General features: G+C 40.0%; 1 protein-coding gene across 4 annotated transcripts in view; it reads left to right on the top strand.

Annotated features, from left to right (window-relative positions):
* Positions 1-14,161, top strand: part of ARHGAP28 (Rho GTPase activating protein 28) — a 67,623-nt gene that overhangs the window by 30,488 nt on the left and 22,974 nt on the right. For 3 of the 4 annotated variants that reach the window (XM_026035467.1, XM_026035468.1, XM_026035466.1), the window contains exons 2-3: positions 7,011-7,213; positions 11,500-11,717. In XM_026035467.1, coding sequence (XP_025891252.1) covers positions 7,011-7,213; positions 11,500-11,717 — 421 coding nt within the window. Of the gene's footprint in view, positions 1-1,188; positions 1,232-7,010; positions 7,214-11,499; positions 11,718-14,161 lie in introns of those variants that run through there. The other variant, XM_026035469.1, reaches the window with a different exon arrangement.

The following is a 14,161-nucleotide window of genomic DNA, read 5'->3' as shown; positions in this document are numbered from 1 at the left end:
AGATGCTGCAGAGCTGCTTGCACCCAGCTGCAGAATGAAATGCATCTGCCCCATGCTTACTGMGTGGCTTAACCAAATAACTGATGCCAAGGATAGATAACCTTACAATAGCATATTCAGGGCTGCCATACATCTGGATTTCAAATTCTGCCCAAGTGGAATTTGGGAGGATTTGTCTTGCATTGTGGGTTGCTCAGCTGCCTGATCATCTGTCTGGGCAAGTGCCAGACATTTGGGATTTGGGGAGATCTCGGTTCCACATGAATAGATAAGCAGTATGGTGCACACGTAGTTCTGGAGGCCCTGATCAGCCCTCTAGCATGCATATAGGGAATGGCTTGACTCATGGGAGTATGGAGTGCTAGACACAAATCATTTGTACTGCACACACACAATAGATCAAACGTGTCTTGGAAGCATGGCATTTCCTAAGCCTGCAGTACRTGGTCTATGCTTCATCTTGGAAAATCTTGGTCTGCCCTAAATATGCTGATTTATTTCAGAAAATTCTGTTTCACAGAAAATTAATAGGTCTGAAGAAAGCATGAACGGAAAAGAAAATTCACTAAAAATTTTGGAATTGTTCAAGATGTTTAAATTGGTTATTGCCTGCTGAAGGCCGTGATATCTTCATATCTTGCCCATGGCCATTGAGGAATATGTCTAATATATTCTGTCGCCATTTGCTCATGGCTTTAAGTCTTCAGCATTCAAAACCAGTACACGCTGCTGCTTCTTAATGTATATGAAAAGAATCCTTTTCCAATTCACTTGGAAAAAAAAAGGGTCAACAGAATGTACTYTTGTTATTGCTAATCATTTGGGAATCCCTGCTGCCCTTTAGGATTAGCCTTGTTTTAAGGCTGAAGAAGAAATAGAGTCTCTTTCACATTTTGATAGATGCCTTCAAGCCAGGCAGTGCATTGTTGATGGTGCATTAGACTAGTCCTGAAGTGATGTGATTGCCAGTGTGGAAAAGAGGTCTGGGTCATGTCCCCTAAGGTCACTGTTGCCAGCAGGCAATACCTAGAGAGCATATTCCTTGCACTCACCCCGCTCAAAGGGTCTGATTGTGAGAGCCCTCACACTGGAAGCCAGAAACAGAAGGAGATTCTTCTACAGCATCCACCACTCAGCCACAGAGCCCTCACAATGTGGCCCTTGTTGTAATGGCAGGACTTCCGTGACAATTATGAAAAAAGTTGTGTTGGAGAGAGCTAAAGAGCCCAAGGTGAAATTGCATTTGTAAATGGTGACTGATAACACCAGCATGCAAACTTAACTATCTAATCTCAATAACTCTTGTTCGTACTTCGATGGATTGCAGATAATTTGTGAATATATAATTTGTCTTAGGAGAAAAAGTCTTCTAAAGCTCTTGTCTTTAAGTCTTATATGTAAGACTCATTAAAAGACATTAAGAATATCCTTTTCGTCCCAAAGGTGTTTGTGGAGCAAGATCTGAAAATGCAGAATTAATAAATAACAGAATTATATTTTGTGGAATGTTCTGTGGAATACCAGGACATATGAAGTACTGAATTTGTGGCTTTCCAAGTCTAGCTAATACAGCAGTATGATAACATAGCTTATTTTCAAAACACGATTTTGAACAAAGAGCAGTAAAACTGACATGATTTTRGAGTTTAGCTAAGCAACAGGAAAAGAACATTATTAATGAAATGAAATTTTGCTTCTTACTTGAGTATTCTTTATGAAGGAGGTTGGGTTAAACCTCCACAAGGCCAATGAGCATGTCAGGTTAAATATTTGCTGTACTAGATGTTAGCACAAGAAAGGTGAAACGTAAGGATGCCCTGCCTACAGCTTGCTTAGCAGCTGCAAGGTAATGAGAAACAGAGCTATGCAGATGGAGCTGGGGGCATATTGTCTAAGGTATTTGCCCCTTTGTGAGCAGAAGCAACCAAGCACGGAGAGGAGGAAGCAAGCAGAGAACAAACACAGTGCTGGAAATGAGTGTCCAGGAAGGAACTAGGAGACAAGAGATTTGGGGAAGAGTGCTGTCCAAAACAAGCCATGACCTGTGCACAAAGGTATTACCAATTGCTGGAATCTTTCTTTGCTTTCTTTTTTTTTTAAGAGAGAAAGAGAAAAGGTGCTCCATGATTGGTTCTTCTACAGAAAAACAAAAATACTAATTTCATAATTAACAGAGAGAAATTTGTTTTCCCCTTCAGTGCAAGTTAAAACCCCCTTTATTTTACATTTGAGGAAGGTTGAGGAGAGCGAGGGCAATTATTTTTTGTTAGGTGTTGGTTGTTAYTGTCTTTTCCCTTGAAGAACAGGAACATCTGGGGAGAGAATACAGCTCAGCTACTCCCGTGTTACTTTCGTGTTACTGATTTCCTTGAATAAAGGAGATTTTCCGATATAATGCTTATCATATGGAAAGGCAAATCTTAGTCCTAAAGCGACCATGACAGTTTACCTCCTTCATCTTCCTCATTTCTATAAAAGAGACTGACTGTGGTGAAGCAGGTTCAGGACCTGTTGAATGAAATGAAACATAATGTTCCACAAAAATGAGGTGTCCTATTTTTGTATAAACAAGGATTAAATGTTGTTTCTACCTACAAGGTAACTGCATTACTCCCTATCTCTTTTATAGATTGGTTACCACCCATTACTTAATTAAGCTGAAAACACCAGCATGTCTTTATCATTAGTCAGCATGTGAGCAATCATTAGGTGTCACCAATCCAGCTCATTGTGTGGATTGACTAMTCTTCGCTCCAGGGATAGGACAAAATTCTTATTGGAGTGACATGGCTATCCCCAAGTCTATGGGAAGTGCTATGAGCTCCTGACGAGCACACTRCCATCCTGTGTACAGAACATTAAACACAGTAGATTCAATTTGCCTTGCATTGCTGTTATACACCACAGACCAGCAAAACTAGAGTCACAGTCCATCAGCATCTTTGTGTCCCTTGGAAATATCCTGCTTCTTTGCAATACACTTTCCATGGAAAGTTTTCTGTATGATATGTAAACATTTCTCTTTACTGGCACTTTAATTCTTTCTTCTGTGATAAATGTCCAGTTATAATGGGGTGCTCTGATAAAACTGCCCACTGTAGTATACATTTTGTTTATTTCTCTTTCTTTTCTTTTTCAAGGGTGTGGTTTTATGTGTGTTTATGTGTTTTTCATTTTTTTTTTTAAATTCCACTCTGAAAACAATTTTGGTTCCTTCAGAGGAGTCACAGTCATTTTTGTTTGGTGTTTCAAGGTCCATATTTCTCCCAGCATTTTCCATCTAGGAAGCCAGGATATGAGAGCCTTCCTCTCTTTAATTTTATCAAATCTTTCAGACTAGCTCACCAGTGCCAGTGCAGACAGAATGAAAGAACCAGAGCATGAGCTTCATGACTGCTACTTATCTAACAAAACTTCTTTTCCCTATTTTCTTGAAGAACAACAAAACCAGCTTAGTATGAACATTTGGTTCGTGTAAGCTTCTCTTTGGATGAAARGAGAGGAAAAGGGCAAACAAACCACATCAGAAAGACTTGAGGGTGAAAAAGGCATTGGAAACATGGACTTTCTGCTAGGAGAGTCCCCAGGTGACGGGCAGCCAAGGCTTACAGAGCTATTTCTGAGCTGTTACTGAGAAATGTAGGCAGCTTGCTGAGTCAGTGCTCATTCAGTGTCCTTCAAAAATGAATTAAAAGTAGTGAAGAATATTCTCTACTTCCTCAGGGTGATTTTTTTCTTTCCTGAGACTGTTTTGAGCAACTTTGGCTGGAGGAAATGGAGACAACTGACATTATCATATAAAAGCAAGACCACTTCCTCCAGGACAAAATGCTGCAGGTATATGGGTCAAAACAGCAGCTGGAGATGTTTGGAAATGTGAATTTTTAAGAGCAAGACTTGGAATAATCGGAAACAGTTTGTACCAGACCGCCTGGAAGCAAGCTCTGGTTGTTTACCAATAAGGATAAAGTATCCCTGCCTAGCATTTCTCGCWAGAGGAATTTTACACAGCTTGCTTTAATCTTGACTGAGATAACAAATCGCAGATATGCAGTTCTCCGGAGACTTTGTTCGGCTGATTTTCCAAATATGTTCCGTACTTTTTAATATTGTTGTAAATTCATGTTAATTACCCAGTAACCTTAGATGTATTGGGTAAAGTCCGTTGTCACAGCAGTTGTTGCTGTGCTACATGATCTGTTTTGCATTTAGCTTTTGGGTATGGTAATATGACAAAATAACATACTCACTGTGGGCGAAAACGGACGACCCACCAAGCCTCTTTCTTCCTAATATGGTGAAATCAAAAGCCACAGTCTGAGTAAGCTGAAGTGCTGATGGATTCAAAGCCCAAGGATCAGTCCGGCGGTGCTTGGAGAGCACAAGGGTCATGGTCGAGATTTGCACTGGGAGGGCAGGAAATGTTTAAATTCCCTGACCATGACTAAATGGTCAGAGCCAGCTATGCTATCAGGGAAAAATCCCTCTTCTCCTCCAGAATGGCAAGAACATTTGTTCTTGTGACTGCTGCAATGGGAATCATGAGTTGTGTTGTATATGGGATGCAAGAGCTTATTTTTAGCCCAGGTTTATAATAAGTAGCAATCTAATTACGGGGCGGGTGGGCAGTTCAGTGTGGGCATGGGGGTGTCGGGCAGAGCCCCAGGCTAAAGAGGCTAAAGCCAGGGAAGAGATGGGTGGTGGGTTGGAAAGAGAGAGCTCCCATCTCACTCCCTGCACCAGAACTTACATGTTTCCCTCAGGCTTGTACAGATCCTGGTGGAAAGGGGCCCCAAATGCTGCTGGATTGCCAGGAAGTTTTGCCGTTTTCCTTATTTATGTTCACTATCACCTTTTAAACAAAAGAGCACAGTTTTTCATAGCTGTGAGTGACTGCCTGGCAAGAGCTGTTTCCCCATTTACTACCAGGCATGGGAGCTTTGCTGGCTGGCTCTGAGGTGTCCTGTTTCAGTAGCTAAAACTTCAGCCAAGGGCCCCTCAGTACAATATTATCTTATGATATTTAAAGGTTGGGAGACATGCATTTCCTTGCTGAGGCTGATGCAGTGCAGAGAAGGGTGAATCTAGAAAGAAATAGAGGCCATGATGATTTCCAGATGCATTATTCAACCAACTGAGATATTTTCAGGTATCTCAGCCATCTCAGAGCTTATGAGTAGAGGGCAACTGCAAGAGTCTCATCTCAGCACTGAGAAAGATACATGGAAAGCACTCAAATAGCTTTAAACACATTTGTGTCTTGCATTTGTTCACTGTGGTTTGTCCTAATTAAAAGAATAACAGTTTTAGTGCTTTGTTTGAAAGCAAACTCTCGTCATTTTTGAGAAAAAAAATAAAAAAAAAAAAAGAAGATAGAAACATTTAAAATAGCATTTCTCATTTTCTCTTTGTTTATTTGTCTCCATAGTGTAGTGGTCCATTTCTTTCTGCTGAAACATTTTCATCCATCTGAAAGTCGTGATTCTCAGCATCTGACTACTAACAAATGAGCAAGTGCATTGTCTATATTACATGCCCCTGGGTTTGAAGAGGCAAAGGGCAGAGGAGCTCAGCCTTGCTTTCTTTAAAGCACTGATAATGTCCACAGCTGGAATTTGTTGTGCTCCATTGTTTCCACCCCAGCTCCCTAACCTTGAGCTCCACGCTAATTGCGAGCTAATTGCCTTAGACCACCCAAATGATGGGGAAAAAAAACCTCTCCAATAATTGCAGGGAAGCAGCCAGCCCTGGGGTAAGAAGTGCAAAGGCAGCTTCAGCAGTGCAAAAGAGAAAAAGTACATCCATTCTGCTTTATTAAATAGTATATTGTTTATACATTCATTCTGAAAGCTTTGACAAGAAGGGAAATGCTGAAAGGAAGTGTTTTTTTTTTTTTTTTTTGGATGGAGTAAAAGTGATGTCTGTGGTTTTAAACAAAGGGCTGTTGGCAGGATGATGCCATAAAGAAAAGGAAGAGAAAGGGAAACTGCATTTGAATTAATTCAGATAAGTTAAGGCCAGAAGACCGTATGACAGAATTTTCCATTGCTTCTTGTAGTCTAGCTCACTGCCATAATTACGTTACCTCCTGACTTTTTTGTACAAATATTGTTGTGGTTATTACTGTTTACTGTAATTACACTTACAAAAGTTGTTTATGGCATTACTGTCACATAATAACGTGGAAGAACAAAGCTAGACAAGACCTTTGTGGTGGGTATTTCACAAAATTTTGTATAAATGTCTCCAGTTGGAARAATTTTCAGTGGGAATAGTCAAGGAAAAAGAATGATGACCTSACTCCTTGTTTTGCTAAAAATATTTTAAAAGTATTAAGGGGAGATATCATTGTGCTGAATCATACTTTAATTTTGATTTTTAGTAAATCTTATATATATTTTTAATATTGTGTTTGGCCTAAAGTACTGTATTTTATTTCAAAGAAAATTTTTTGTTAAGCTTTAGTGTAACTTAAGAAAAAAAAAAGAATATAAGGTTCTGCTGAATTAAAGTATTCCAGGTTTTTCTTTCTTTCTTTATAATACACACAATCAGTGAAGTTAAGATGAATTTGTAAAATATTTCAGTGTTCTCAAAGCTGAATTATTTTCTCATAGACATTTTTGCTGAAACATTACAGCCAGTAAGGAAAACATGAGAAGAGACAGAAAGAGAAATGGAGACACAAAGAAAATGCAATATCTTCTCAATGCCTCATTCTACCACTAGCAACGCTAGCAATAGAAATTGCATCTCCTGAGTTTCCTGCTAGAGTATAGACCATTAAAGATCCATAAAGAGATAAATTATTAAATGCAAAATCAATGTACAACCATAACTGCTATGAGCAGAGATAATTATGAGCAACAAAATTACGTACTCTCCTTCCAGCATCTTCTTCCTGTCTCTCTGGTACAGTTTTACTTGAAGCCCCATTTGCATGGTTTGCATGCATGATACGAGCTGGCACACGGGAAAAAATAACATATTTTTATTTTCCACTATTTCAGAAAATCTCTGTCTCGCTGTCGAAGGATTAACAGGATGCTTTCCAACGAGCCTACACCTCCTCCTTCGTTCAGTCGTTCCAACTCACAGGTGTCCATGGACAGTACCTCCATGGAGGACTTCTGGTGTGAAGTGGAGAGCATTAAGGAGAGCAGTGAAGATAGGCCTGAAGAATCAACACTCTTGGAGTTCAAGCCTGCTGATGGTAAGCACATGAATATGGCTTTTTTAGACACGTTTTGGTTTTTCCTTGTCTCTTTAGTGATGCCCTGATCGTCTTTCTCCCATCACCAAGCATGAATATGATTCAAATATTGAGCCAGAGGTGCAGTGTTTTTTAAACCTCACTTAATATCATTTGGGGAGTATGCTTAAGTCCATATTGATATAATACTCTTTTAAATCACAGAAGTGCAAGGCTGGGCCTATGGTCTTTGTCACTCCACTTCTAAGTGTTACAGTTGATGTTATCGGGGGTTACTGGAAAAAAAAATACAAGAATTTAGGTGACTTTATGCTCTGGGATTAACAACATGATTTCTGAAGTAGGATTTTCTGCACTGCTTTTATTTGTGCTTCAGGAGGACAGATAATGTGTAATTCAGAAAAGAGAGGAACTAAAGGAAAACTTCGTCCTCAGCATTAAATAAACCAAGCYGACTGAGATAAATGTAAGGGACCAAAAAGTTCAAATACTTTACTGGAATTTTCCACTTCATTGCTTTTCTAGGATATAAAGCACAAGTCATGAAAGTCTTGAAGCCRTTTTTAGATAGATCTTTCAGTCCTATCACAAATTTGATAACTGCTTGTTTATCTGAGATTGCCCAACTTAGGTGTAGTTCAAGGAGAGACAGAATCTGAATTTATGGATGTCTACATCATACAGCTTCCTCATTCTTCAAAACCATTTATTGAATGCACAAGTTATTATGAACATACTACTATTTCACTATGCTACTTTAATATTTTCCTCTTTTCTTTTTATTATRATGTATTTGGAAAAAAACTTGTAATAATCAGCACTGGTTTGTTGCTCTGCAGCTTTGTGTTGGATGATTTGATAACATCTAGGACAGCAGTCTTCAAGACTTTTTCCAGTTGTGATCCCACTTAACGACTTATTATATTGTGCAATGCAAAATACCAAGTCTCACTATGCAATGAAACAGAATTTCTCTTGGGGTCATGACCCACCAATAACTGCTGCAGTCCTAGTCTAGGTCATGACCACTAGTCTAGGAACAACTGATCCAGGGATAGATTTTGAAAAAGTGGTATATTCTTTCCGTGCAATTATTAACATGAGCAATGATGCACTTACCTCTGAGTGCAATGAGATGTCTTTAATTCTGCTACCAAGAAAACAGGGTGAAAAAGGAGAAAGGTTACTATATTTAGCAACTAAATAGGTAATCAGTCACGATAAGTGTCCCATACCTGGCTCCAAACATATTCCGGCTTCATGGGGAATACTGCTCACTAGTTCTAGATAGGGACTCTGTTGTGAGCGAATGGAGGTGACCTTTAATTCTCTGCATGAACTGGGATGTCCCTGGCTTGTCGCCATGGCCAGTGGGATGCCACAGATCTATGAGCCAGGAAAGTTACCAGATCAAGGCAGTACTGGGGCAAATTTTCATATCTGCAGAGGCCTCTCAGCCACACTCATCCCTTTTGAGCTAAATCTTCACAACTGTGCAAACCACGCTGTAGTCCCAGGTTATTCTTCATCTGATTGCACCTCAATACATAACATTGATTTTTTTCCTTTCTGACTTGAATTAAAAATGAGACTGCAAGGTAAAATACAAAATATTTCCACACTTCATTTACCACTGTATCATTGTTTTTGAATACATATATACACATATAAACACATGCAACCTGGGAGTGCTTGTTCTAGTTATTAACTTTAGGAATCTATACAGTCTGGGATTATAAATCTTGGAAATAACAATGAGTTCTGTCAAGATACTAATAGGCTAATAGTCCTTGCCAAAACACCGAAAATCAATGTGGAAATCCTCGGGGTAAAATAAATATATATATATATTCATCATCCTTTTGAGATGTCTTTGAGAGGAAGAGATGCAGAATGTTTAAGGAAACGAGGGGGTGATAACAACTAGACACCAGTGATTTTGTCAAAACCACAATACTGCTTTTTGCAAGGTCATGTGTGTAAGAGGAAGCCCTCAGGATACTTACACTGATGATGTCAATAAGAAAGAATTAAAGATCATACTGGGTGACATGAGGGATGACAAAGTAGGGGAAGAGGACGTAAATCGGTGTTTAAAGGTGACAGTGACATATAGAGAGCTGCCTTTAACACTCAGTGTTTCAAGAGGCAGTATGAGTTGTCTGGGGTTATTATCTGAAAGGCACATCTTTCTAACACTCTTAAAGAGGAAAAAAAAAAACAAAAAAAAAAAAGAATTACCACTTAGTGGGAATCTGTTTGCTTGGCAGATTTGAGCTTAGGGTCTAGGTCCAGTTATATAGCTACTGCTATAAAAATAATATTTAATGAAACATGCTTTTATTAGCCCTCACTTAAACCTATGCATTATATAATTCTGAGGCGTTTTATACAGAAATTCTTTTTCTGCAATAGTTTTACTCTTTTGGTTGTCGTCATTTCTTAGCTTATTGTTTGAGSGTGGTTGGAACAGGAAAAAGGAAAATGCCAGAGAAAGCAAGTCACAGAGGTGACTGGTAAGCAGGCAGAATTTTGTGAGTTTTACTTTTTTTTTCATAGCAGCATGAAAGTCCAGTCTGATTTAAAACTAAATTCTTGGAAAGAATATTTCAGGACAAGAGCCAAAATGAGTTTAACTAAGAAGCAGGTACATGAATGGTTGTTGCTGGAACAGCAGCACACAGAGATGAAACAGCTTGTTGGAACAAAGAGCAAGGACAGCAGAAGGACCTCTGCTAGCTCAAAACCTAGAAAGGAGGAAAAGCAACAGTCTGTCAGCCTATATGTAGAAGGAAATGGAGTGGGAGCAAGCTGTTTTACAGGATATAGAGCTGGATGCACCACTGTCTTAGAGCAGGGTTCTTGGAAGGAGATGTTCTTACAGAGCTTTGCCAAGAGACAAGCCAGTTAATAGGAGGAATGGAGGGGGCATTTGTGTAAATGTCACTTGCCTCTTCTGACCAGTCCTATAATTTTATTTATTTTTTTTGTCTATGTAACTGCCAACACACAGTAAAATGGTATCTATCAATTTGTCTGCATTCTGGTTACCTCACAGAGAGGCAATAAAGAAAGAGAGGGAATGCAAGGCTGTTATTAAGAGCATTGTAAGGAGTTGTTTTAAGGATCATTCTGCAAATTAATCCATTATCTTTTTAACATGTTTGTTTATAATACCTGCTCCTCAGTCAAAGTTGGAACACAGTTATTGTTCTCATTGCGTTGTCACAAAAGCACATTATTGTCACTCAAAGGTACAGTTAAAATAAAGGCCCACAAAATTCTCATGTGAAGACAGATTTTTAAAATTCTTGGTCATTTGCTTTAGAAAATAAATAAAAAGGCAGTAACAGCRAAAATTAAGATTAGTGAATGATTCAGACAAAGATTGGGAACCTCTCCCTATCCTACAGTGACATGTGATATTCATGTTATTTAATATGGGCCTGAAAAAGGAAATGCTTTTTCATGTGGTGCAGAACTGCATTACTGTAGAACTAACTGCAGTGATGATCCAACGGAGAGTCAAGTATCAGATAGGATTCAAGTAGGTCACTACTAATCTGAATATCAAGTGACCCTGGGATGTATATTGTTTCATCTATTAGATATCAGCATGATACCTCGCAAGCAAGGACAGCTATTTATTCAGCTTTCACCCCTACCTAAAAATACCTACCCCTGCCTAACCCTTACTCTTTAGTGAGTAGCTCGGGGTCTTAATCACCTTGGCCAAAACTGGCTGTTAGACTGGATGGGTGTCAAGTTTCCCTCAAAATGAAATCTTTATAAAGTACCTGGTTTCTAGCTGAATCCCCAGTTTTGGGTTTGGGKTTTTTTTAAGTATTTTAAATCCTCTCGTCCTTAATAATCTCATCCCAATTTTATTGTATACAGTACTGCAATATTTTTTCCTAATTTAACTCAAGCACCTGCTAAACTACCACCTGCCAAAAGGCTTCAACCTGCATACTATGATAACCAAAGGGATTTCCTTTATGTTCTTGAATAAGGGGCTAGTGTTCAGCATTCTTGCTGTGTCAGGATAGAACCTATACAGCCTTTCTCACTCAGGTGTGTTAATGCACAGGTTAAAATACTTCTCCTCAGCCTCTCCCGTGCAGAGACCATCAAACTGGAAGGTGACAGTCTCGACAAAACTGAATTAACTTACCCCTGTGGCCTGTAACAGACTGGAAGTGGGAAGCTGTGGAGGTGAAGGCTGGTGCACCAAACCRCCTCCCTGCCTCGCACCGCTAACGCGCGCTCTTCCCCCGTGTCCGCAGAAGGGGAGCTGGAGGCTGAGTGGCTGCAAGACGCAGGTCTGTCCACGTTGATCTCGGGAGCCCAAGAGGAGGACGGCCAAGCCCTGCTGTCCACCCTGACGCGGACGCAAGCCGCCGCAGTGCAGAAGAGGTACAACACCTACACGCAGACGCTGAGGAAGAAGAACAAGCACAGCGTCCGCGATGTGCGCGACATCTTCGGCGTCAGCGACTCCGCGGTAAGGAACAGCCTTTTTTGCTGTCGACGTGCAGACAGTTATAGCAGTTTCTGGCACTAAGTTTAGATGTTTAATGATGTGTTTGCTGCATTTTGAGAGGAAATGAAGAAACAGACTGATGTAGATGGTGCAGTTTTGCAACTAACCTGTAACGTAATGTTGTATCTATTGCCAGCCTTCCTCCTGCAATCTCCTATCAAGACTAACATTTACTCCCTTATTTTTTGGAAATTGGTGAGTTACTCTTGGCAGTTATTCAGATTTTTGCTGGCTTCTGGGAACACTTGCTATTTACTCAGCAGTCTCAGCAGTGAAGTAAAACTTATCTAATGAAGCAACTGGGGTTCAGATATACATAAGCAATTAAACACCTGCCGGCATGATTGCAACTAGTACACTGGCAGCTACGTTTCACTTGTACAGCAAACAAAAATCCATTAACTGTTCATTTGTTTCATGGCTTTAGAATGAGCATTGCCTCTAGTGGCTTCATCCACTTTTCCCAAAGGAGAACTCTAAACACACCAATCTTATCCTTACACAATTTGTTTGGGGGAACGCAGTCAACTACATGAATTTATTCCAATGCTCAAAGCAGCACACATGATTTTAAATGTGTGATTCAAGTTATTCTATGTAGGAGACACAGAAAAGCTCACAAGCTCATCTTTGAAAAGAATAGTATCACTGCAACCCCCCAAGAAAATTTTTCTTTCTATAAATTTGTTTTATCCCTTTCTATTTGCCTTTCCTTCATCCCAAAGCCTGGCATTTCAGCTAAGGTGGAAAACAAAAGCAGAGATGTATTATCATCTTAAAATTCCAAAAATATATTGGTTTGGGCTTAATTTATTGATCTTCAACGTAAGCATCTAGATTGTTTTGAACTTCAAGCTCRTAACACACAGATACACCCAGAAGTGCACAGCAGTTTCCTATGGACAGACTTTCTTGCATGAAAACTCCTAAGGCATGTTTGCATGAACACTGAAAGTTTATGGCACTTTTTGTAAGATCATCACATTTGTTCTGTATCACATACTTGCAAACGTCAATACATTTATAATTTGCAATAGAATTTAAGTTTTCTAAATAGATTAGAGCCTGCCAAATGGATGTTGTGTGCATTCTCTTAAATGCACACGTTATTGATTTTTCTTGACCTGCTTATTTTTCTCTTCTGTTTCTTGCTTGACAAAGCAACTGAAGCTCCAGAGCTGTTGTCCTTCAAATCAGCCTTTTACCTGCTCTGAAATCCAGCTCGCTTAGTTGTTCTGTACTGTGAAAGTCTGAAAGATCAGATTAGAAAGTGATTCTTTAAGACCTCTCTCTCCTGCTTCCCACAAAAATATGCAGTTCTACAGGGCACCATTCTCAAAACCTGCACACAAACACATCTGCAGAGCACAGGCTTGCTTCCCTCAGATGGGCTAAGAAGGAGATTTTACTTCTAAAGGGCTGCTAGGCTCCCTGTGCCCTTTGGGCCGCTCTSTCTGCTACTCATTGTGGGATTTAGAAGGTCCATCTCAACCACTACCTCCTTCCTCTGCCACTGCAACAACTGCTGCATCACTGCTGCAGCAGAGCTGCATCTCAGCATTTGAAGCTGAAATGTGCATTTCCCAAGCAGTTCTTTGTAAGGCAAAATTAGACTAAGCTGCYCCCGTCTCTGTACTGTTTTCTTGGTGGGAGCACTACAGCTGTTGSGGAGTCTTCAGGATGAATCATTTTGGGAAAGTTATATAGATTAAAAACAACTCAGCCAAAAGCTGAGAGCAACGGGGGACAGGGAGGGGAAAACTTTTCAGCACAGCTGCTGGAGAAAAAAGGTGGTGAAAAAGACATCTTGAAACAGTATGCAGGAGATTTTTGTTCTTCCATCCTGCTTTTTGAGAMGTTAACGTGCTGTAAATAGCAAAATAGCCCTAATTACTTTGCATAACTGTTTCTATAATCCTCTGTATCTTCTTCCCATCCRTTTAAGCATTTCAGCAGCCTGGGGTGGGTCACAGGATGGATTACTCCCTTCTATGGTTAATGATGAGGGAAAAGGTGATTAGCTCACTAGGGTCGCCTGAGATGAGATTTATAGGAATACAGTGGTGACCTCTGAAGCTGCATAAGTAGTTGTCATCTAGAGGGGAAAAAAAAAAGAAAAAGAAAAAGGAGAGAGAGAGAGAAAAAAAAGATATTTTTCCCTAGTTTCTTCTGTCTGCTTTCTCTTATCTTTTCCAATTTTTTTCCTTTCCTTCCTTGCTGCCCTAGGGCACTGCCACAGGCAGGCACCAGGACCTGGAGCAGGGGCAGCCCAGGGTGAAGATGSCCCCCCAGTTCCTGCTGCCCTGAGCCCAAGGCAGCACTGCAGCCTGCAGGGCACCAAGCTAAGCTCGGTTTATTAATCACAGCGTTCTGATTTCCCCAAGTGCTGGTCCCCCGCCGTTTCC

This window comes from Nothoprocta perdicaria, unplaced genomic scaffold (assembly GCF_003342845.1).
Source record: "Nothoprocta perdicaria isolate Ctin4 unplaced genomic scaffold, notPer1 scaffold_16, whole genome shotgun sequence".
NCBI classification, from domain to species: Eukaryota; Metazoa; Chordata; class Aves; order Tinamiformes; family Tinamidae; genus Nothoprocta; species Nothoprocta perdicaria.
This window is presented reverse-complemented; position numbering and strand designations above follow the sequence as displayed.